The sequence below is a fragment of the Macaca mulatta genome, chromosome 16 (assembly GCF_049350105.2).
Source record: "Macaca mulatta isolate MMU2019108-1 chromosome 16, T2T-MMU8v2.0, whole genome shotgun sequence".
In the NCBI taxonomy this organism is placed as follows: Eukaryota; Metazoa; Chordata; class Mammalia; order Primates; family Cercopithecidae; genus Macaca; species Macaca mulatta.
In genome coordinates, this window is record NC_133421.1 from 12,738,932 (window position 1) to 12,763,502 (window position 24,571).

General features: G+C 47.5%; 1 protein-coding gene across 1 annotated transcript in view; it reads left to right on the forward strand.

Moving 5' to 3' along the window:
* The first annotated feature begins 212 nt into the window (after positions 1 to 212).
* SHISA6 (shisa family member 6) overlaps positions 213 to 24,571 on the forward strand; it is a 325,776-nt gene continuing 301,417 nt past the window's right edge. The window contains exons 1-2 of the mRNA XM_028836020.2: positions 213 to 1,066; positions 22,116 to 22,276. Of these exons, the coding sequence (XP_028691853.1) occupies positions 423 to 1,066; positions 22,116 to 22,276 (805 nt within the window). The 5' untranslated portion in view covers positions 213 to 422. The remainder of the gene's footprint in view (positions 1,067 to 22,115; positions 22,277 to 24,571) is intronic.

The following is a 24,571-nucleotide window of genomic DNA, read 5'->3' on the forward strand; positions in this document are numbered from 1 at the left end:
CCGTGACCGGCTCCCCGTCTTGTCCCGCAGGACCCGCCCGGACGGGACCACGCCGCCGCCGCCGCCGCCGCCGCCGCCGCCGCCCGGAGCCGCGCTTCGGGTCCTGCCTGAGTCGAGCCGAGCTTGGGGCCGCCGTCACCGCCGGCGGGGGATGGGGCTACCCGGGAGGCGCGCCGAGCCCGCAGGGGGAGCGCGGAGCCGGCGCGCAGCCTGAGAGCCCGAGCAGCCCGCGCCGGGCCGGTCCGTGCGCACCGCGCGCCGCCGCCGCCACTGCTGCCCGCGCCTCGATGGCGCCATCGCCCCGGCGCCGCTGACCGCTCCGCGCCTCCAGCCCGGCCCGCGCGGCGGGTCCTCAGAGCCCGGCCCGCCGGGGGAGCGGCCTGCCGCGGAAGCCTCCCCGCGCCCTCCCGCCCGGCCCCACCATGGCGCTGCGGCGCCTCCTGCTGCTGCTGCTGCTTTCGCTGGAGTCCCTGGACCTGCTGCCCAGCGCCCACGGAGCCCGCGGCCGCGCCGCCAACCGGACCCTGAGCGCAGGCGGCGCTGCCGTCGGGGGCCGGAGGGCCGGGGGCGCCCTGGCACGGGGCGGCCGCGAGCTGAACGGTACCGCCCGGGCGCCCGGAGTCTCGGAGGCGGGAAGCCGGCGGGGGCAACCCGCGGCGGCTGTGGCGGCGGCGGCAGCGGCCAGCGCGACCGTCACCTACGAGACGTGCTGGGGCTACTACGACGTGAGCGGCCAGTACGACAAGGAGTTCGAGTGTAACAACAGCGAGAGCGGCTACCTGTACTGCTGCGGCACCTGCTACTACCGCTTCTGCTGCAAGAAGCGCCACGAGAAGCTGGACCAGCGCCAGTGCACCAACTACCAGAGCCCGGTGTGGGTACAGACGCCCAGCACCAAGGTGGTGTCGCCGGGGCCCGAGAACAAGTACGACCCGGAGAAGGACAAGACCAACTTCACCGTCTACATCACCTGCGGGGTGATCGCCTTCGTCATCGTGGCCGGCGTCTTCGCCAAGGTCTCCTACGACAAGGCCCACCGCCCTCCGCGGGAGATGAACATCCACAGGTGAGAGCGCCGCGTGCCGCGCGCCCTGGTGTCCCCGCGGCCTCACCCTCTCAACTTGCTTCCCCTGTCCTCTTCACTCTTGGCCTCGCCACACCTCCCCTGGCCCTCTTAAGTTATTTCCACCATCGCTCCTTTTGCATGCAATAAATCAGGGTCTTCTTGTGCCCCCTCCTCCATTTCTTCAGAACCGAGAATGCATGCTTTGGTGGTAGGGGGATTTACAAGGCAGAGTAAGAAATTGGTAGAGTGCGTGCAGTTCCAAGTGTAAGAATGTTACAAATTCTGTAATCCTGGATGAGGATCCAGCGTTCTGCTTTCCTTTCCTGGCATGTGGGCACTTTGGTGTAGGTTCTTAATGGCATTTAGTTTTTTGAGTCAAATCGGAGTGTCATCTTCAATTTAGGAAACTGACCAATGTTGGAACCTTACTGAAAGTGGTACCGGGTGGCTTAGTGTCAACTGAGACGTTCTTGTACACTAGGAATTGGGGTTTTATAGAAAGGATGCCTCCTGCCGGAAGTAGAGATAAAGATTTCTCCATTCCATGTTGACCAAGCACAGATGGTGTCTCCTCATTGCATCCTGAGAAGTGGGATGTGTATCTTTCCTGCTGAGACTGGAGGACTTGTTCTTTGAAACCCTGTAGTTAGAACTTTGACTTAACAGTTCTTGCCTGTGTTAAATCTGGTGGGGCATCTTTCATTGCTTACATTCGAGAGGGAGTGGGGGCTACCTCCTACCAAAACTTACGCCAAGGGCTCAAACTATGGCAGTCCCTGGTTCCACTCTGAATCCTGCCCCGAGGCACCATCTTGCCCCCACAGTGAGCCCTTGGGGAGGTCAAAGCCAAGGGGACGACAGAAACCCAGCCTCCCCTTAGAACTCTAGGAATGACACACCCAGGGGATGCAGAGTTAGCTTGGCTTCCAGTCCCCTCATGTTGATGGATGTCTGGACGTGGTGCGAGAGTCCTCTCAGGGAACAAACGCTGCCCCAGGAGATGCCTCCATTTCTGGTGCATGGTGTGAGCACTGCCCTAGTCACCATGACCACCCCCCAGACTACTGTTTGTCGGTCAGCCCTGCAGGCCCCCACACTGACCCATTCACCTTGAGCTCTTCTCTGCGTCCTGGTTGTTATCCTTACCACCTGAAAACCTCCTTCCTCGCTCCTGTGTACATTAATCACCCCTGCCTTGCTGAAGAGAGAGAAAGGCAGATAGAAATTTCTAGGCATATTAAAAGAGCTGATTTTTTTTTTTCCTGCTTGATACTGTGGGTGTTGAGAGAAATGATACTCCCTGGCAGGTTTTATTGAGTCAAATCCACAAAGGGTGGGTACCTCAAACTCGGGTGCTGGAATTGGAGTGATTCCAAAGGGAGGCCTCGGTCATCCTGAGGCACCTCCACCCTGTCTCCCACCCGCAGCTCATGTCTCAGATAGTGCAGTAAGTATCCTCCTGTGTGAGAAACAGCCTGTGGTCAGTCTTGGCTCTCAAATGCAGGAGACAAGTGGGATGGTGAGCAAAATAAAGGCAAGACACTGTGTCTTTTGCATCTTGTCGGCAAAGAATTTTCTCTCTTGGCTCAGCGTAGAAAGAAGAGAAGGAATTGCCTATGGGCAGGTGCTGTCCTGAAGCAGATATGCTGGTCGTTATCATCGTTACACCTCTGCCTCAAGACTTGGAGGCTTGTCTCCTTTTCCCCTTCCCCTGTGGCCTTGGCCTCTCATTAAACCTTCTGCTCTGACCACAGCCGCTTGCTGGTTGATTCCTACACATCTTTCTTTAAGATACTTTCTTCCCTGAACCGTTGTTACCTGTACTCAGGGAAAACTGCCTGCTGCCCTGACACTTCCGCCTCATACAGAGTTTATTCATCATCGCCTGAGATGATACGGAGGGCGGTGTCCTCAAATGCTGACAGCAGGCATCTTTGGATGCTGGCATTGGCACATGACCCTGGAGAGGTCACGTTCCCTCTTGGTGTTTTTTCCCCTCCCCACCACCCTGACGCCCCTTACGCCAAACTAGGGTGAAGGTGATGACACCATTGGGGCAACTTCTCTCTGGGGTTGGGGAAGCGGAGTAACCACGGGAAGGGAGATGAATTTCAGGCCTCAGAACATTATGCAAATGTGGGATGTTTCCCCCTCAAGTTCACCTCCTGATTTTATTCAGTTCACAGCCTCTCTTCCAGCAGCTGCAGTCTTGCCTGATCAGTGCTTTGGAAACCATCATATCCGCGCCTGTTGGGTAGGGGACAATGCCTGTCTGTGTGTGGTGGGGCGGCAGGGGGGACAGAGCACGGGCGATCCCTCTGCGACACTCTATGAATGACCTTGGGCAGGTCAGGAAAACTTATTTTTCAGTTCTGGGTAACTCAAGCACAGCAGTGTCCCAACTTAACCTCTTGCTTCCGGGGCACGTCAGGGTGAGTGTGCAAGTTGCTGTCAGACTCCTGGGGGTGAACGCAACTACACCACTCCTCTCGCTTTGCTCACACCTGAGAGGCCACCGTGTGTCCTTCCGGGGAGTATTTTTTGTGTAGACTGCCTTGTTGGGCAATCGGGGTAGGGAACAGGAGGGAGTGATGGAGAAAGAGAGAAACAGTCACACCATGTGAGTTTTCCTTAGGGAAGGTGGGGAGGAGAAAGAATGTACACTCTTGAGAGGTCAAGAGAGGAAGTGAAGGTGCATGCAGTTACATATTCCTTGAAATAGTTCGGCAAAGATGTTTCCTGTCTGAACAGGAAAGACAAGCTGGTTTCAATGTGTGCTTCTCCCTAAAGATGATAGCTGGGCAGGCAGGGGCTGAGTCTGAGGGAGTTTCAGTGAGAACAGCCTCATTGGAGAGGGACGTTTGTGGGAGTGTGAGCAGGGGTGAAGGGAAGGGACGGACCATCTGCGTCTGCCTCGGTGCTCCCAGGCTGGACAGCCCTCCGCCTGCCCATGCACACACATTCCTTAGGGTAGGACTTCCTTTCATCTCTCTACTCCTTCAGGGAAGAACAGATTTCATTATTTCCAGAAGTGATTAGACCTTGCTGTCGTGTTTCTGAGTGAGAAATGAGTGTCTGTGGGGGAAACTATCAGCTCCCTAGTGATTCTAACAGATGAGTACCAAGTCCGACTCAGCTAGCTGAACTCCGTGGAGGAGGAAGAGATGAGCACAGGATTGAAAGGCAGAGCTGGGTGCTGGATGTGGTCAGAGAGCCCCAGGGCAGCCGTGCCTACCTTTGCCAACTGGAAGCCCAATTCCCACCAGGCTCCCCACTTTACTTTTCCCCTTCTTCCAAACTGCCTGGGCTCAGGCTCAAGCTGCAGCCATCCCCAGATTTTCCTATTTCCTGAGTGATTTCCGCACAGCTCCCCCGAGGGGCCCTTTGTTCTGGGAGGGCCGCCAAGGGCACGGGCTGAGCCCAGGAAATAGTCTGGGAGCCTGGTCCTTTTTGACATTCCTTTTCGTGCTAGCTGTCTCACATCCAAACCTGTTCCTTCCTCCTCGCCCTGAGTTGATTCATTAGTGTCTTGGAGATGAGAATCATTCTGAGGGAGGAACTGTGTGGCTTTTTTTAATGGCTAATTAACAGATGGGTCAGGAAGCTATTAGGATGCTGGAGACGCAGTTGGTGAAATCAGAGCTGCCCTGGGTCCTCCCACTGCCTGCACAGGAGCAGAGGGGATCAAAGAATGTGGGTGGGGTGGCGGTGAGGGGGGATATCTAGGGGTGTGGGAAGAAAAATCCAGATGGATATGAACCGGAAAAAGTGTTAGGAGGTGACCCCTTCATCTTGGGTTTGTCCTCTTGCTTGTTTCTAGGGGAAGTCAAGGGAATACTTTGTTCTACTCTTTCTCCCTCCAGAAATTAATTAGAAACTCAAAGAGCTCTGTTCTCTCCTCACAGGCTACATAACTGCAGTGGCAGGGCCCCTTGGCTGGCTGATTTAGTGAGTTCTCTTCCTAGGCTCCTGGGCAACGAATTGTCAAGTCACTGCGTTTTTTGAAGCACTGAGCTCACTATAATGAATTGATCTAAATAGAGAGTCAACTTATTTTTCTACTTCAAATATAGAAGGAAAGAAACAAAAAAGCATCTTGCTTTGGACTGAAGGTTTTAGCCTTGCCTTTATTTCTTTTTAATTTGAGTTTAAAAAAAAAAAAAAAAAAAAAAAAAGCAGTGCTTTGTCAGGTGTGGTGGCTCACACCTGTAATCCCAGCACTTTGGGAGGCCTAGGTGGATGGATCACATGAGGTCAGGAGATCAAGACCGTCCTGTCTGACATGGTGAAATCCCGTCTCTACTAAAAATACAAAAAATTAGCCGGGCATGGTGGCATGTGCCTGTAATCCCAGCTACTCGGGAGGCTGAGGCAGGAGAATTGCTTGAACCTGGGAGGCGGAGGTTGCAGTGAGCCAAGATTGCCCCACTGCACTCCAGCCTGGGGGACAGAGTGAGACTCAATCTCAAAAAATTAAAATTAAAAAAAGCGCTTGTAGGGAAAGAGGAAAATTGTGGAAGAATTGGAGAAGTCTTATGGAGGAAGGGCTAGGGGAAGGATGCTGGGAAGGCAGAAAGAAGCAAAAATAGCAAAAGGAGGAAAGCAATCTGGTGAGAGCTCGATTATTCCCACTGAAGGGACAAAGTGACGTTGCCTGGCCTTTGTGTGCCACGGGCTTGGTTTGTCCTGGCTCTTGCAGACACATGCAGACATTCACTTAACAAATGAGCCCTGCTCACCTTCCCTGGGCAAGATGTGTTTCATACTACACCGTATAAGCTTATAAGACACATGTTGCCTTAGACAGATGAGGTTAGCAGGGTTCCTTCTTGCTTTAGCAGGGGAACCATGCAAATACTTTTCAAATTCCCTAGACTGTACAATTCTCCTTGGTCACATTGCTCACTGTCTTCATGTCCTTTCCTACCCCTCCCCAAGCTCAGAAGGCCTTCACGCCTGTCCTCTTCTCCCCTCTTACCCTACCCAAGGTGGGGAGCACGTTCATTTCTGGGAATCGACTGCTAAGATACCAAGTTTACCCACTGTTGTAGGCTGCCAAGACACAACTAGGGAAAAAAGTCTAATTCATTATTTTCAACTGGTTTTATTAAGAGATCGGATTGACTGTGCAGCGGATTCAAATCAATTGTGCAGGAAACAGTGGTTAAGACAGTTGAGAAAGCAAGCGGATTGAAAGAGGTTAATTCACTAGCTCCAGACGGACAGTCCTACGGATCCGGAATAAAAGGGAACCACAGCAAAAGAAGCTTCATGCTTCCAGTTCCATTGCCTGATTTTCCAGGGACTGGCAGATTGTATTTAGGTCTTCCCTTTCTAACTCAATTTCTGTGGTCTGCGAGGATTCCTACCACGTGCTGGAACTGCTGCCCTGCTCCTGGCCGTGGGAGATCACCACCCTCCTTCCCTGCTGCCCTCGCCTCATTCAGACTCCTGTACCATCCATTTTTGAAATTATAGTGAATTTTGTCTTACAGTTTTGCTCATATCCCTTGATGATATATCACCTGTGGAACCACAAAATGATGATTTCAATTTACAGGAGTGTGAGATGTCTCAGATTGGTTCGTGGTGATGGCAGGGGGTTGTGGTTCGGTGGAATATATGAAGATCTAGACTAAAATTCGTTTTTTAGTTTCTGTTGTAATTTTCCCCCTCTTTTCTTTACCTTGGGAAACTCCACCCCATTATTTCTTCCTGAGTTACATTTATGACTTCACGTCTCTAGTGTCTTTCTTTTTTTCTTTTTTCTTTTTCTTTTTTTTTTTTTGTGACGGAATCTTGCTTAGTGGCCAAAGCTGGAGTGCAGTGGCGCAATCTTGGCTCACTGCAATCTCCGCCTCCCTGGTTCAAGCTATTATCCCGCCTCAGCCTCCCGAGTAGCTGGGACTACAGGTGCGTGCCACCACACCCAGCTAATTTTTTGTAGTTTTAGTAGAGACAGCGTTTCACCTTGTTAGCCATCATGGTCTCGATCTCCTGACCTCATGATCTGCCCACCTCGGCCTCCCAAAGTGCTGGGATTACAGGTGTGAGCCACCACGCCCAGCCTCTAGTGTCTTTGTTTGCAGATATTGTAGAGGGATAAGAGAGCTGGGTGCGAGAGTTACCAGTGAATCCTCAGACGATCTCAGTCCCTTGAACTCAACCCTTGAGCAAGCCTAATTTTAAAACAGTTCAGGATACATTGCTATTTTTTTTTTAATCTCTCGAAGCGAAACCAGAATCTTCTGAAAAAGCAGGATAGTACCTTCTATTATTTTGTCATCTATTACAGAATTATAACATTTTCATTGCTAGCAATTCATTTAATCTAGTTCCCTAAGTTTACAAGTGAGGCAACTGAAATTCAGAGAGGCTAGATCACAGTGCCAGGGAGCCCAGCTAGTGGGTGGGTGAGCTTGGAGTTGAAGCCAGGGCGCCTGTGTTCTAGTGCTCAGACTCATCTCATTCACTGAAAATATATTCTGCTTCTTTACTCTTTGCACGTTCCTTAGTCATCACCAAATAACTTTGGAATCCTTAGAGATGTGAGTTACAGCTTTCTCGTTTCTCTTTTTTTCCTACGTTGCTGTACCCCTCCTGGTTCACTGTTTCCACTGAATGTCTCCACTAAAATGATTTCCGTCGATCTTCCCCAGTCCTTTTGCAGCTTTTTTTCACGTTCCTTTCTGAAGGGCAATAACCTAATCTGAGCATAATCCTTTTATAAGGTTCTGAATAATACGGACCATTGAAGAAGGAAAATACAGCACAAGCCAAAGAGTTGTGGACCAGGGCAAAAAGTCACTGAATGAAACTGTGGGCAGAAATCTATCATTAAAAATACACAGTGTGAATGCTTTCTGTCTCTCTCCCAGAGATGAGTGGAAATGCTGAGACCTGCTGGATCAATGCAGTTTACCTCTGTGAGAGGCCAGAGACCTCCCGCCATCCAGTGGCTCTGTGTGTGTGTGTGTGTGTGTGTGTGTGTGTATGTGTGTGTGTACATGTGTGTGAGTGTGTATGTGTGTGTGTGATTTCAGGGTTATCTTCCGGGTTGGCCCCCTACATAGAATATAGCTCTGCAAGCCACGGAAGCTCATTCATAGGCGCCAGTTTTGCTCTTTCTCAGCTCTGGGCCCAGATACTGCAGGCTAATGAAACTGGAAATCTGGGCTTACTCATTATGTGAAAATAACCTGTGTGGCATGCAGTCTGGGGGCTTTCCCTGTAATGTGCTTGATATTTTCTTTGAAAGAACCTGGGTATACATACCCTAATGTGTCACCCTTCCGAGCAGTCACCTTGGGAGGCCACATGCTGATTTTTCTGCAGAAAATGTTCCCACGGTCCCTCTCTTGAAAGTACATTGAAGGCCCATGGCATGTCATTTTGACCTTCTCTGAGGGTAACGTATTTTTATTTTCTAGGGTTGATTTGATTCTTGTAAGCAATGGCAAGTCGTGGGGCTGAGTCTGATGAATGAAATAGGTGATCAGAAATCAAGAGTGCCTCCAGTGATGAGACTTGCAGTCCTAGGAGCCGTGTCAGCTGTCTCTGAAGGCAGGAGCCCAGAAGAGGCATTTCAGAGAGGAGTGAATGGCAGCTCTGCACAGGAGTGCCTGGCAATCCGCGATGATTGTTTTGAAGAGGCGACTCCTCATGAGGAACGATAATTATTGGCCTTAAGAAAATCAGTTTGACGCTTTATCCATGTGCCAGGCAGGTGGTGGGGGTCTTAAGACAGAGGGAGAAAAAGGAGGTGAATCTGCAGCAAGTATTTCACATAAAACTGCCCAGAAAGGGTGAAAAAAGTGCATGTCCCACATTTCTGCAGGAGATAGTAGACAGTTAGCTTAATTTAGCTTCCTAGTTTGATACGGAGGGTAAAAGGACCCAGTTTTATGGGATGCATGCAGTGAGGCACGGGGTCAGAGCCAGAGTGTTCACTGTGCCTGCCCTTCTTTCTATCCCAGGGCTATTGCCTCTGTACTTGCATTCAGACGGGGTCACTGGCTGGGCCAGACTGCCATAGATGACGTAGAAATATTTGCAAGCCCAGGAAGATAAGGCTGCCAGTGAGCACTGCTTATCAATTCCTAATGTGCATTTATCACCACTCCCTCCACCCCCAAATGTGCATTCAGTGGATGGATTGATCACCAAAATGGAGCGAGGGTGGGGCAGGCCAAGTGTAAAGGCAGGTGACAAATACCAGACTCAGCATTTGCAGGTGGGGTAGCCGCGGCTGTACTGCCTGCGTAGAATGGCATTCATTTATCTCAGTCAGGATGTGGGGGTTGGTAAAGGGCTGTGCACTTGTACTGCCCCCATGCATAGGCTGGGGCAGAGCCTCTGGTCCTGATAACCCTCTAAAGGTAATTCTTTGGCATTCTGGGAGGAGTCAGTCTTGCTGTGAGCTTGGGAGTCCCTCTTAACTCTGCTCACGTGTCAGGACAGTGGAAGCTCTGTGTCCCAGGAGCTTACACAACCCCATCACTCATGCAAGCCCACAAGCCAGAGTTAGAGAGAACTGGAGGTCTCAGTGAGACGAAGACTCAAGGAAGTGGAGAGGATGGTAGAGAGATACTCAGAAGAGTGCTCGGTCTCGAGGGCTCACTCTGTACCAGTGTTCAGCTCAGCGCCTGACCTGCATTGTCTCACTGCATCCTCCCATCATCCCCTCTGAGTGTAGGGGCCCATGATATAGATGAGGAAACCGACTCAGAGAGGCTTAGTAACTTGCCCAAGGTCACACAGCTAGTACATTGCTGATGCCCTTCTCTCTCTGAACTCCAGTGGAGCAGCTGGCTCTCACCTTCCTGAATGTAATGGAGTCAGCGATCCTCAGAATACTTAAGAAACCAAAGGCCCACCTTCCCATGCCCTGGGACTGGTTATCATAGTGAAGGACTAGGAGGATAAATGACCTGCCTAGGAGGGCTCTGCAGAACCAAAATGGCGGCCCCCACTCAGATTGCATCCAGGCGGCAAGATGCTCAGGGCAGTAAAAGAGCTTTCTTTCAGGACGAGATGATACTGGCTGAGGATAGCAAAGGCAATGCAAAGAAAATATAAAACAAAACCACCCTGATTTTCATTGAGAAAAAAAAAAAACTTGACAATATTGAAAGAACCCCCGGGCAATTCTGCATGAGTCCTAGCTCCTGGGAGCAGTGACCGGAGCTTGGGTAAGGGGCACTGGAGGAAAGAGGTGATTTGGGAGACAGTATGGACCTAGGGCTATTTCCAGTTTTAATTACTGAGATGTAGAGCTCACAAACAGCTCCATTTATCACAACTCTTCCACCCTGCCCCATTTCTAACATCTAGCATTGTGCGTACAAGACACAGCATTTTGGCCAACTTGCTGCTTCTTCCCTGTTCTAGTTTTATTCCTTCCATATTTCTACCCTTGTGGCTGTGCTTCCTAATGACTCATGCCTTGCCTGTGATTCTGTTTCTGGTGCTCTCAAGTACCCTGTCCTGAAGGGCACGTGGAAAGAAAGGAAGGAATCCTGGGTCACTCTAATAGCCTGTGTTTTACTCTCCAGCTCCCAACCTGCCACACGCCTCAGGATCCGGTTGTCACAGGGTGGTGAGCAGCAGCTGAACTCACATTCCCTGGTGTGCAGCTCCAGCCAGGGCCACCTGAGCAGGAAACTCACCTCTGCTTGAGGGTGTGTGAACATGTATCTCACTAATCTTCCCCAGGAACCCAGCATTCCTGCTCCCTGTTTTCATCCTTCCTGTCCCTGCTTGGCTCACGCCTACTCCTTGTTAGAGGAGCAAGAGAACCATTGGATCCTCCTTGCCTGAAGCCAATGTCCGTCTCTCTAGACCCATGGATGCAGGAACCCCAGTGAGACTCTGGGTGGCTAGAACCTTTGCCCCCGTTCCCCAGTGTTTGGGAGAAGAGTCGCTGCTTTCTGCAGTCTTCGCAAACACTCTCATTATTCCTTGCTTTTTTGGCATTTGGTCTCGTGTACTGTTCCCATTAGCTTCGGCATTAAAGTCTCATTACTCAGGACATCTGTCCTCTGGACATATTCGTTGTTCCCTTAGCCAAATGTCCTCTTCTGGGAAGCGTGTTTTCCACCCAAACAGCTACTTCTGTCTTCCTTCGCCCTTGCTGTTTCAGTGGGAGGAATTGGAATTCTGAAAGGCTTGGTGGAGGGAGGGGATGACTGTTAATTTGAAGTGGCATCTGAGAGTCCCTTCCAGAGCCCATCCATCCCCTCCTTTCTGAGGTCCTGAGAATATGCATCTCGGCTAGGAGTCAGGCAGGTCATTAACCAAACACTATCGTAGCAAAGAAGGGAGTTGTCACGGGAGTTTTCCTCCCTCAGTCCTAGGATCAGGCTCAGATAGAATCACTAGGGAATTCTGACCTCATTCACTGCTGGTGGATGGCTTTGACTGAAGGTGAGACTCCTCTTAACCCATCTCCCTGCAGTGACAGGGTGTGTGGCCGGCTCAAAAGCTGAGGCTGCTCCAGAACTTGGGGGAGAATCTGGATTCCAACTTCCCTGTTGGACTCGTAGTTAGCCGTTTCTGATTTTTTGCTGCATCTTGAGAAATTTGCCTGAAGTTTCCCAGGAATGGTATCCCATAGTCTTGGGGAGACTATTTATGCAATGGGAAATAACAATGTGTTTCAGCGCTCAGATAATCAACAGCCAGCTTCTTACCCACACTCAAGCATTCGCAAAGAAGAATATTGGGCTTTGGAGCCAAGGATCTCTTACATCTCTCCCTTGCTTTTAAGTCACATCATTAAAATGTTTCTTCGTGTTACTTTCGGTGTTCTGTCCACTGCCGCGTCTTCTCCATCTGTCCTTGTTTTGATTCCTGTACACTTCTGTCGAGCTGTGTTCCTTCTCCCCTCTCCCTCCGACTCGCCCTCTTGAACTTGTCCTGCCATAACTTCATTAAGCCACATCGATTTAGACGCCACTAATGCAAAATTTATCCAAATTGGACCTAGGCAAAGTTTTTTTTTTTTTTTTCTTTTCCTTCTCTGTCTGATAAAAATCTGCGATGAACAGATTAATAGCTCAAACAAACTGCAGAGATTTCGCAGGGGACATATACCCTGGAGAAGGTTAGATTGTTTACAGGCAGGCTCTTGGTAGACAATTGGCATGTTAATTACAAATCATTCTTATCTATTCAATGAAGTAGCTCTTCGAAGATCAATTTTATTTTATTTTTTTTTAGTTGAGTTTGAAATCCTGCATTGGCCTGGGAAGCAGTAAAACTGCATTTCCTTTAAAGTGTTTGAGAATTTTCATGTCTGTTTCATTGATTGGGATTAGCCTGCCCTTATTTCTACTGAATTGGTGATGCCTGACTGGAAGCTGCTTCAGACCCCCTTTTCAATTCCCTCTGGGGGTTCTTGCTAATTTTCCCACTTCTTGTTTATTTTCTTTTTCTATTTCCCTGAGTTTTAAGAATCCAACTCTCTCTCTCATTCGGCTTTGAGAATTTATGTTATAAACTATGCTACATGCTTGTGCTCGCTTTTCTGCTTCTTGCCACAGTCATGACCAGCTGGGCCTGAGAGGTTATGGATCTGGAGGCAGACTTTGGAAAACTTGTCCGGACTTCGAGCCCTGCCTTGGCTCTCTCTGTGGTGCTCTCTCAGTGGCCTAAGTAGTCTGCTCATGAATCACTGTTCCCAACACCGCTGTTTGGATTGAGGAGACAGCATCACACCTACTGCAGGAAGTGGTAGGAGGCACTTAGCCAGCAGCCGTGCCCCTTATAGAAAAGAACTTTGACCTCCCTCTCTTAGTCTGGTTATGTGGCTCTCGAGGGACATCTAGCAAATCCTTCTTTCACCTTTGGAGGTTGTCATCCATCTTTCCCTGCCTTAGAGCATTTCCTGGGAGCTGAGCTACGAGACAGGATGACCCAACTCTGTCACTTTGTCTCGATGACCTTGAGTGAGTCCCTTGGCCCCTCTGCTGTGGGATGTGGGCTATAAAGTTGTGGAGGTGTGTTCTCTGGCCCATTCTGCCCTCAGCACACCTGAAAGATACATGCTGACACAGTCCGCATCTGTACTTACAGGTTCAACAGCTCTGGGATGTGGGAGGAGATGCGTTTTCCTTGCATACGCCACTCAGATAAGAATGTCATCTGCAAATGGTCTCGTGAGGATGCTGCTTTTAACGTCTTCAACTCATGGGTTCTCTTGGTCGAAGAGGACTTATGAGGCATTTTAGTGACTCTCCCTCTTGGCACCACCTTCCCGCTTCCCCCTCCTCTCGTGCACAGCAAGTGGCCGCCCATTCATCTAGGACAGGGCTGCCCCTACCTCTGGAGGCAGTTGGTCTGTTATTAGGATGCAATTCTAGTTGATTCTCATGGGGAGCCAAAATGACTTCTTTGACTGGGATCCATTTCCTGGAGTAACTCAGAAGGAGTGTATCATTTCTTTTGCAGGATGGTAAAATGTGTGTTTGAAGATAGCAGTCAAGGCCCACGTTCAGTCTTCCCTTCTCCCGAATAAATAAGCACTCCTAGTTAAGAGTCTGTCCTCATGGGACGTGGGTTCAACTTCACACTGGGGCAGAGGCTGTCCACCCAGAAATGGGGCTATAATTCTATGGTGAAACCCCAAATGAGATTTCTAAGAGCAGTATGTGGATCTTGGTAATTCAGATGCAACTTAAAGATCTGGTTTCTTCTGGGAAGTTCCTTGGTCTGCAGCCCTACACAGCAGCTTTGCTTTGTGACAGGGATCCATCTCCCGCACCACTATGTCAACAGGACAAGAGTGTTTGCCTGTTTTGTTTACACCTGGATTCTAGTGCCTAGAGAAGTGCCTGGCACAGAGTAGGTGCTTAAGAAATATAACTGAATGACTGGCTGAATACGTGAGTTAAAGTCAGTAGGAGTTAAAATGGTCTTTTTTGTGTACCCTGCCCTTCTGGTATTTGCATTAGTGTGAAGATCCTTGAGTAGGGAAATGACAATGTTTCTAATTATTTTAAAGAAAGAAGAGAAAAATAGGGAGAGGGAGGGAGGAAAGAAGGAAAGAAAAGGAAGAAAGAAAAAGGGAAGAAGAAAGAATGAATAACTGAATCTTTTACAGAAAGGGTTGCCCTGGCCAGTTTGATCTGTTTGCCCTTCTGTGCCCCGTTAGACTCCTGATTTCTTTTGCTCACACTGTGAATACCTTCGTTTGCAATGGAGCTTCATCTGGATACTTCTTTGCAGGCTAGTGGAAGCAAATCCATGGGGACCTGGCGGGAAGGAACAGCCTGTCTTTGCATTTGGCTCTCAAAGTCCAAGTTCAGGGTTCAGCAGAAACTGGTGTGTGGCCATATGGATTTCCATCCTTAGGCCTGAGTGGGAAATATGGGGCGTGGGTGGTCCCTTCCAGGATGACCCATGGCCACAGCTGTGCCATGTGGCTGCCCCGCCACACCAAGAGTGTCGCCAGTTTGGCATAACTGCACCAGTCCTCTGAGCCTTCCCCCTTCTGCTTCTGCTTTTATTGTGGTCCTATAGGCTGATCCGATGTAGATATCAGGAGGTTGTAGACATTTGGATTTATTTATTAGTCAAATATTTATGTAGTGTTTACAGGGTGCCAGGCTCCTTGTAAGCCTCATAAGTGCTTTACAACTATTACATCATTTAATCTTTATGATAACCCTAAGAGGCAGACATTATTTTCTGCCTCATTATTTTGGCCTTATTTTTTCAACAAGGGCACAGAGCCGCAGGACACTTAAGTAGCTTGCTGACAACCACCAAGTGGCCAGCATTCCATCTTTCTGGCTCGAGAATCCCCATGCGTGGCCATTAGGCTGTGCTGCCTGCATGTTGCCTCACCTCTCGGTTTAGGTCTTCGCCCATTGCACATAAAGAAAACAACACCGGTTGGCCACGGTAGCTCACACCTGTAGTCTCAGCAGTGTGGGAGGCCGAGGTGGGTGGATTGCCTGAAGTCAGGAGTTCGAGACCAGCCTGGCCAACATGGTGAAACCCCATCTCTACTAAAAATACAAAATATAACTGGGCATGGTGTCAGGGGCCTTTAATCCCAGCTACTCGGGAAGCTGAGGCAGGAGACTCGCTTGAACCAAGAAGGCGGAGGTTGCAGTGAGCCAAGATCATGCCGCTGCACTCCAGTCTGGGTAATAGAGGGAGACCCTATCTCAAAAAACAAAACAAAACAATGCCAACAATCACAAGAATTGTAATGGCAGTGGCAGCAGCCCATTTGCACCTTGTGCACAGGTACAATTATGAACTCATCTGTCCCCTGGTTGACCATGTGGCCCTGTTACCAAGTCTTGGTAGCATTTTTTGTTTTCTCAGCTTCCAGTAATAATAGGTGCACCTGACACATCTGTGTTTTCAATGAATTCTCAAACAATCCAAGTATTTCTGAAAAGTCTGGGTTTGGTATTGGCGCTACCACATTTCTCAGGCCTGGGGAAATTTTCATATGATTCACGCAAGGAATGGAGTATGTGATCATGATGCTATTAGGATTGAATGGGGCCCCCAGGGGATGCACATCTATTCTCTGCCTGGCTCCCGGCTGGTCTAGCGACAGAGCCAGGACAGGCACCCACTGGGATGGAGCAACTCGCTCGGCTTGCCTGAAAAAACAGGCAGGCCATGCCTTCCCTCACTGAGTCCTGTGATGTTTATTGGCCATGATGAATTTCAATTGTGCTGGGGACAACTCAGACCTGCAGAACAGCTCAATGCAGATGCACAGACATTGTTAACACAACAAATGAGATCTCCACAGCCATTCTGAGCCTCTCTGTATGAGGAGAGCAGTCTTGTGCACACACAAAGCCAGCAGCTGTGTTTTTCAAGTGGACTCTGAGAGAACCGGGAATAGGGAAAACTAAATTAAGCCGTTCTCCTTGGTCCATGTTTATTAAAAATACGTTCATTTCAATTGTCCTGGGTACATATTTTAGACAATGGAGACACTCCGACTGTCCGGTAGGTAAGTGTGAGATGCGGTTAAAGAGGACACCAGCAGTTCCTGAGAGGTCATTATCAAGTAAAAGCTCAGGGGTGGATGTAGCGGCTCACGCCTGTAATTCCAGCACTTTGGGGGGCTGAGGGAGGCAGATTGCCTGAGCTTAGGAGTCTGAGACCAGCCTGGGCAACGTGGTGAAACCCTGTCTCTACAGAAATTTAAAAATTAGCCGGATGTGGTGGTGCTTGCCTGTAGTAGCAGCTACTGGGGAGGCTGAGGTGGGAGGATTGCTTGAGCCCAGGAAGCTGAGGCGACAGGGAGCCATGATCTTGCCACTGCACTCCAGCCTGGTTGAGTGCATGAGACCTTCTTTCAAAAAAAAAAAAAGAAAAAAAAAAAAAAGAAAAGAAAAAGAAAGGAAGGAAGGCAGGAAGGAAAGAAAGAGGAAAAGCTCAGTATCTGGGACTCAAATAACCAGTATCTTTTATTTAACTGGAATAAAGTATCTACATTCTACTTTCAAGAGAAATACAAAAGAATTAGCTATCAGAGACTTCCCTAAAGAAAACAAAAACAGAAGCAATTTCCACGATCTGTCTTGTGGTTTTTATATGAACGGTTTCACTTCCTAGACCGTCTACATGTTAACTTAGGTTTTCATCTGTGAAGAGAATTAAAGATTAGACTGATGGCCCTCTCGTGAAGAACCTTGAATTCTTAAAAAAAAAAAAAAAGTAATTATATTCAGTATACTTAATTAGGCAGGAATGCTTTTAGAAAGTTCTTCAAAAACAAGAGCGTTCTCATTAGTCCTTAGGAATAAGAACATTAACCAGAATAGCTTGTTCACGGAATAGTTCATGTATTTGGCCTTTTATCATACTTATCCAACAGCACCAATTTCTTCCCACCCCCCCAGAAAGAGAAAGGGCATGATGAGGGCTCTACACTATCCAGTTTGCCTTGCATTTGGTGCAGAATAACTTACTGAATAATAGCTGAGCCTGTGTTCTCCTTTCCACAGCATTCAGACAGCTCAGAAATCCAGAGACGTGGCAGAGACGGAAGGTTTCTTTCCATTGCACCACTTCATTGAGCAACAGTATTCACGGGGTCCTCATAGAGGGCATATTGGTTGAGATTTATAATAATTACCAGGTGAACTAAGGGGCTCTAGGTTCCCCCACTTAATTTGGGAGGACCTAAGTTTGACCATCTGTTCAGTGAATGAAGATTGGGACAAAAGAAAAAAAAAACCCAAGTTTTCATTTTGATGCTCTTTCACCATACTTGTTTTAAAATTTGAAAACTCCACGAAGTCCAGGGACAACTGAGTACTTCCTACCAGATTTACTGAGAAGAGCTTGGAGGAACAGGGCCCCCACTTCCCACTGGCCTTATGCAGAGCAGGGGTCTGGTGAAGTATGTTGGTGTTCCAGTCAGGATTTCATTTGGCAAAAAAGATGGCTGCTAAAATAGTGTAAAAGGTTGTAGAGCTGTTAGTGTGAATGGCACACTAAGGTGAATAGCACTGAGCAGTTGAGCCACAGCTGAGTTCTCAGGTCTGGGTAGATCTTTGCCCCAACGATTAAACACTCTCTAAAATCTTGTGTTCAGGGACCATTACAGGGACATAGTAGGTGAAGAAAACAAATGTGATTGAGTGGATGGATGGATGGATAGATGGATGGATGGATGGATGGGGTGTTGGATGGAGGGATGATCTTCAATGATGGATGAAGTGTTTTATGGATTGATGGATAGAGTGTTGGACGGATGGATGAGGGGATGAATTGGGGGGATGGATATAATTTTGGATAGATAGAGGTGGGTGGATGGATGGGATATGGGATGGAAAGTGAGAGGGAAGGATGAATGGAGGGAGGGAGAGATGGATGAAGAGATGGGTGGCTAGATGAATGAATAATCTGGTGGTATATAGTTAGCCCCTATAGTTTAACCTACCTGTGTTTGGAATCTGAATTCAGCACTTACTAGCTGTGTGACCTTGGGTAACATATATAACCTCTAAAAGTTTTAGTTTTCTGATCAACAAAATAGGGCTACCGATGGCACATCCCTTGTAAGAGCATTCTGAGAAATATATGATCCAATGCATGTAAGAGCCAGTGTCTGGGACATCGAAATCACTGAATAAATGAGTCTCTAATATCTCAAGCAGACGAGACTATGAGGCAAAGTTATGAACAAGGTTTTGTTTATTTTTCTGTTGTTAAGGGAAATCACTTGCCATTTTAAGAACTAGTTCATATCCTGAATGTAAGTGGCAACACGTTAAAATGTTGACTGGGCCTGGTCCCTGCAGGTGTTGAGATAACTAAGCACTGAGGGAAATTCAGACACACTTTCATTTCCTCGGGACCACTGACAACAATAACCAAGGTTTTAAGCAAATACATAATTGGTATTGAACTGAATCACTCATTTACTAATTGTTTCTCCATGCCCAAATATTAACTGGCATTTGCTAAATTAGCCGACCCAGCTGGAGGGACCAGGAGGACTCATTAAGGCTGATGATTTGTAGGAAGTGAAATGTATGTAAGAGACAGTCCCAGTGAACAGAAGGATGCCCGGGCTCAAGTCAGAAGCCTTGGAGTTAAATCCCTGTTCCAATATGCTTTAGTGCTGGAATTAGCCTGAACCTCAGTTCCTTGTTAAAAATTATGATAATAATAGCTGCAAAGGTCACAGGGATAGGATTATGAGACAAGGCAGGTGAATGCATTGAGCAATTATTAAGTGCTATCCAAATGTAAGATGATACTTTTGCTATTCAGGTGATTAATATACAAGACCAAGTACTGAAGGAAGCTTAAGTTTCCTGGCCTCATCACAGTGACTGTTTTCCCTGATCAGATTTGCTGCCTGATTAATTTACTCTCCCCTGCTTGCCACACACCCGAGAAAGCCAAGAAATACACAGACAGAAGGGAGCATCATACCTAGGCAATAATCCAGATAAATTCAGGCAAAAGAATTCTTTTGTTCCATATATCAGATACTGCAGCCAAAGGGGCTTGCTATGGGTGGGGGAGGGTTGGAAAGAGCACGACCACTAAGGTGACTCTTCACTTCAGATTCCTAAATCAGACACATCTGTCGTCCACATGGGGGGTGACAGGGCCCTGCTGACAGCCTGTCCTGTCCTGAGTCCCTCACTTGGCCGTCTGTGTGTCTCTCTCTGTCTGACTCTTTCCCTCCGAATGTCTCTCTCTAACCCCTTTTACCTGTCTCTTCTGAATCGCATTTTATCTCTGGATTTCACTTTGGTTCTCTGTGGCTTACTCTCCCTCTTGCTCTTCCTGCCAGCTTACTTGTCCCTCGGACTCTGCCTCCTATCCTCTCTCTGTCTCCTGATGCCTGTCACTTTCACTAACTCTCTTCTCTGAACCTCGCCTGCTCTCTCTTGCTTGGGGTTTCAGACCCCCTCTCACTCTCCTTCTGTCTCTTTGGCTCCATCTCCCATTTCTCTCCTCTCTCCACCTGTTTTCTCTCCTCTCTTTCTCTCTGGACCTCTGTCGCCTATCCCTCCCTTTCTCTTCCTTTCTCTCCCTCTCTGTTTGCTACTGTCTGACTCTCCCTACTGTCTTCTCTCAGATGCTGGAAGCTGCTGCCCACTCTTTTACAAAATCTGCTGTGCGGTTCCTCAGTGACCAATTTTCTTTCCTACGGTTAGAAAGTAGCTCAGGCCTTAACCCATTTCCTCCGGCGTATTCAAATTAATTAGGTGAGACCAGGATCACGCATTTCAGAATTAGAATAATATTTATTGAGCACCCTGGAGAGAAGGGGATGGAAGATGGAGAGGAACCGGAGCAAGGAGGGGGGTCACCAGTGGAGGGAGGGAGAGTAGGCAGAGGGACTCACTCTTAAGGCCACGTGGTCTGGGAATGAGGGCTGCCTTCCTAGTTGGCAGAGGGTACTGGAAAGGAAGGATCCTGGAAAATGGTCACACATGGGTGTGGGAATAGGAGCATTTCCTTAGCTGCCATGTACTTTACAACATGTGGCAGGGTTCCCATCCTTAGGTAGCCTGTCAGGCAGCCCTTGTTTGAGAAACACCTTTTGCTGTACATCCCTCTCTCTTGGCTGTGCTGACCAGCTCAGTGCAGCCCACTGGGCATCAGGAGCCCTCTCCCAGGAGAAGATACATCTCATAGCACAAACTGTTTTCTTATTTTCTCACATGACCTAGAGACAGCCCCTGGTAACCACAGTTCTGCTTTCTGTCTTTACAGATTTACCTAACTGGGTATGTTATAGAAACATGATCTTTTACGGTGTGCTTCTTTTACTTAGCATGATGTTTTCAAGGTCCATCTGTGTGATAGCATGTGTCAGTATGCCTTTTTAAAATGACTGAATAATATTCCATTGTGTGAATATACCACATTTTGTTTTTCTCTTCAGCAGTTGATGGACTTTTGGGTTGCATCTACCCCTTGGCTATTATTAATACTGCTGCTTTGAACTTTTGTACACAAGTTTAATACAACATATGTTGTTCATTGTTCTTGGGAATACCTAGTAGATTTGCTGGGCCATATGTTAATTCTGCGTTTAAGGAACATCACAGTTTTGAGGAAGTGCTAAACTGTTTACCAAAGGGATTGCAGGGTTTTCCATTCCCACTAACAGTGTATGAAGGATTAAATTTCTCTACCTCCTTGCCAACACTTGGTATTATGTGACTTTTCGGTTATAGCTATCCTAGTGTGTATGAAAGGGTATCTCAGTGTGATTTATAGTTTTGGGACTAATATCTAGGTATATAATCCATTTTGAGTTAGTTTTTTATATGGTGTGAGGTAAGGATCCAACTTCCTTCTTTTTCATGTGGTGATCTAGTTGTCGCAGGACCATTTTGTGAAGAAACTATTCTTCCCCCTACAGTTTACTCAGATGCGTTTCTAAACTGCTGCGGTTGTCACTTTTCATGGAGCCAGAGTGTTGGAGCTGGTCTCCTGGTAAGAGGGAAGCCTTGGGTTGGGCAGGGCCCCACCCCTCAGAGACACCCCTTAGGAAAATGGAAGAGTCTTTGCCTGGCATGTGCAAAATGGAGTGCATTGGGGACTGGGGACCTGGCTCTGAAGTGACAGTATCCAGGTGTAGTCTCTTGTGGCTGTCCATACTCATCTGTTCCCCACTGCCAGTGAGTATCTCACATGTCATACCCACAGAGGGCATCCTGTTTGAAAGCAAGTAGGGGAGCAATTCCCCCTAAATTATGAGCCCCTAGATGGCAGGAATTGGGTCCCATTGATCTCTCTCTCTTCAGTGACTGATGCATGCTGTGTCCTCAGTCACTGCATGTTTGGTTGTTGAAGCTGGGCGCTGAGTTAACAAAAGCTGCTTTCTCTTGAGTACCTGGACCTCTTGCAGGGGAACGGGTCTCTCCTGCTATGGCAGAGTCTCTGCCTGTCTCTCTTTCTTCCTGTGTATTTTTTCCCTGTGTTTGTGATTGCTCCCTCCTCTAAACTCCAGTTGTCTTGACTGTCTGCACCATTCACGTGTTTTGATTTTTATCTTTTCATCTCTATGTCCTGTCCTTGCAGCTCAATCATACCCTTCCTTGATAACAGGAGCTGTGTGTTGTACTTATTTGGGTCTCCAGTATCTAGTACATGATACTCAGTGTGTGGTTTTGGATGATGAAGTGGTCCCCTGATATTAGTGACCTGCTGCTGAATTTGAGGCCGATGGTTTCAGCCCTTCACCATAGTGGTATTCCACTGGCCAACTGCTATAGGTACCTGCCTGGCATAGGTGGATATCTGGGGAGCCAGTATTTTGAAAGGGCTCAGAGTTTACTAACGTGAAATGAATTAAGGAAAGAAACCATAGCCCCAGCCTTTTAGTTTGTACCTCCAGGCATGGTAACCTTTACCCTGTGTCCCCCACTGAGACCAACACCAGATGTAGCTGACTATTGAGAGCTGAACGCTGTCTCTCTCTCTTCCTGCATCTCTGTAAATCAAAGGGCATATGAAAGTAAGCCAACTCCCCTCATGGGTGTGCACACCTGCTCAGTGAATCTCATTATGTGATCTCCTCCTTGTTTAGGGCTCTGGCTGACATCTTAAGACAACAGGGACCAATCCCCATAGCACACTGTGAAAGAGAAACTATCTCGGCTATCGATACCTCTCCCAAAGAGAACACGCCGGTCAGATCGTCCTCCAAAAACCACTACACTCCTGTGCGTACAGCCAAGCAGACTCCAGGTAAGTAACAGTTGGGCACCTTGATTCTTTGCTGTGGCTGGTGAGAGGTTTCAAGATGTTTCTGCTCTGGTGGGGCAGGTTGTGGACATATGATGGTGAGATGAGCGACTCTCTGATGGACAGGCAGGCTTGCAAAAGATTTTTGGGACTCTCTCCCTGGGGTGAGTTTGGAATGGGCAAGACTGTTGCTGGTCAGTGTCTGGGCTGGATGCGAACTGACAATTTCAGGCACGTGTGACCTAGTGAGTGGCTGGTATAAAGGAGCTTGCAGCATCCATAGCAGGGTATGGCCATCCATTCACCCATGTGGTGGGAAACTTTAGGCTGAGTAGGATGCTAGATATGTGACAATAAATTACTGTACCCCACTGTAGAACCTGCTCAACTACTGGGATCTCAAAGAGCTCCTTCCTGAGGATGAGAATTAACATCTGTATTTTTGCATGTCCTTTTCCTGTGCTCTGTAGATTCCCTGGATGTATGATGAGTTGCCATAAAATAACAATATACCTTCTACTTTTTGTACTTATCATTGCTATAACTGTGAAGGAAATGGCAGGGCTTATTTTCCTTGTCATACGGGTCGATATATGAAGCTCAAGGAAATTTAGTAACTTGAACAAGGTCACTGAGATGTTAATAATAATTAAAAAATCAGTAATAACAGTAATATAACCTAAATATTTATTGGAATCTTGTTCTGTGCCAAGAGTCATGCTGAGCCTTTTATGTATATTTTCTTATTTATTCTCCACAGCAATCTTAGAAATACTTATATTATCCCCATTTTGTGTGAGGAATGGAAAGGCTAAGTAACTTTCCCAAGGTTACATGATTAGTGAGAGAGAAAAACAAGATTCAAGCCAAGGCAAATAATTAACAATAGTAAGAACTAGGAAACCATAATATCCTCACCCAGTTAAGGGTATGAATCCAAAATATCTGAGTGGACAGTCTCCTTACAAGTACAGCTTGGGAAATCATCTCTTGTAGTGAGTGTTTCCAGCTAGCCTCTTACTGGTACTAATCTTAGTCCCAGAGAAAGCTTTTACTTTGATACTTGGCTCTGAAATCTTCACATCTATTACTCTGTAGTTTTCAGAGGAAGGGCAATGTGATCTGAACTAAGCCTGCAATAAGGATATATAACCACTAGGTGGCAGTGGATGTGACCAAATCCAAACTATAGCAAAAGTGCTGATGAGATCAAATTTATTTTCCATTTATTCTTTATTTTTCTTAAATTTATTAAGTCAGAAACCTAATATTTGCTTTTAAAATAGCATTCTTAAATCTTCTGAGAGCCTAATAAAAGGAGATGACACTGCCTCCTGAGAAATACATATACATATTTATATTCATCCAACAGTTTGTATATGATTTAAGGGAGTTAATAGATTCATCCAAAGTTAAAAATCCCGGCTGTAAAGGTAAAGATGGGGACTCCACATTTGCAAAATGTCTAAGATGCATTTTCAGCTTTAACACCATAGATCCTTAAAACATAAGCAATAGAAGGAATCTTGGTAAAAACATCTGGACCAGTGGTCATCTACATGGATGCATTTTAGAATCACCTGAGGAGATCTTAAAAATGCTGATGCCTGGGCTCCACAGAATCACCAGAATTTCTAGGGATGGTGTTGGCATCACATTAGTATTTTAAACAATCTCCCCAAGGTGATTCTAACATGTGTCTAGTGGTGAGAATCACTGGTTCTGAAGGATTCCTTCATTTTATGAGTGAAGACACTGAAAACCTAAGCCAGTGGTTCTCAAACTTGGCTGCACATTGGAATCAAGTGGGGATCTTTAAAAATTAAGGATGCCTCGGCCCCACCCCCAGAGACTGATTGAATTGATGTAGAAGTGTGGTCTGAGAATGGAGGTGGGTGGGGGGTGCTGGTGGCTAACACTTCCCAGGTGATTCTAATGTGGAACTAAGTTTGAGAGTCACTGGGCTGTGGGAATTGCATAGAGACACCGTTGTAGCTAATCCTTTTTGTCACTGATCACTGTTGAATCCAACTCTGGTATTACCACCACCTTTGAGTAGTATATTTTGATTTTTCCAAGGATTCATCCTTTGAAGTCAGTCTCCACCAGAACCTTGTTGTGACTCTGAAACTTCAGGTCACTCTGGCATCAAAAGCACCCCTGGTTGTTTATCTTCCCCGCTCTCTGTTTGGGTTTTCTTTGTCTCATTCTCAAGCGAGCTAGTTCCCCACCGCTGAATCCAGACTGATTAGGTGGACAGTCTGGATTTGCCCTTAAATACCCTTCACAGAGCAGGAA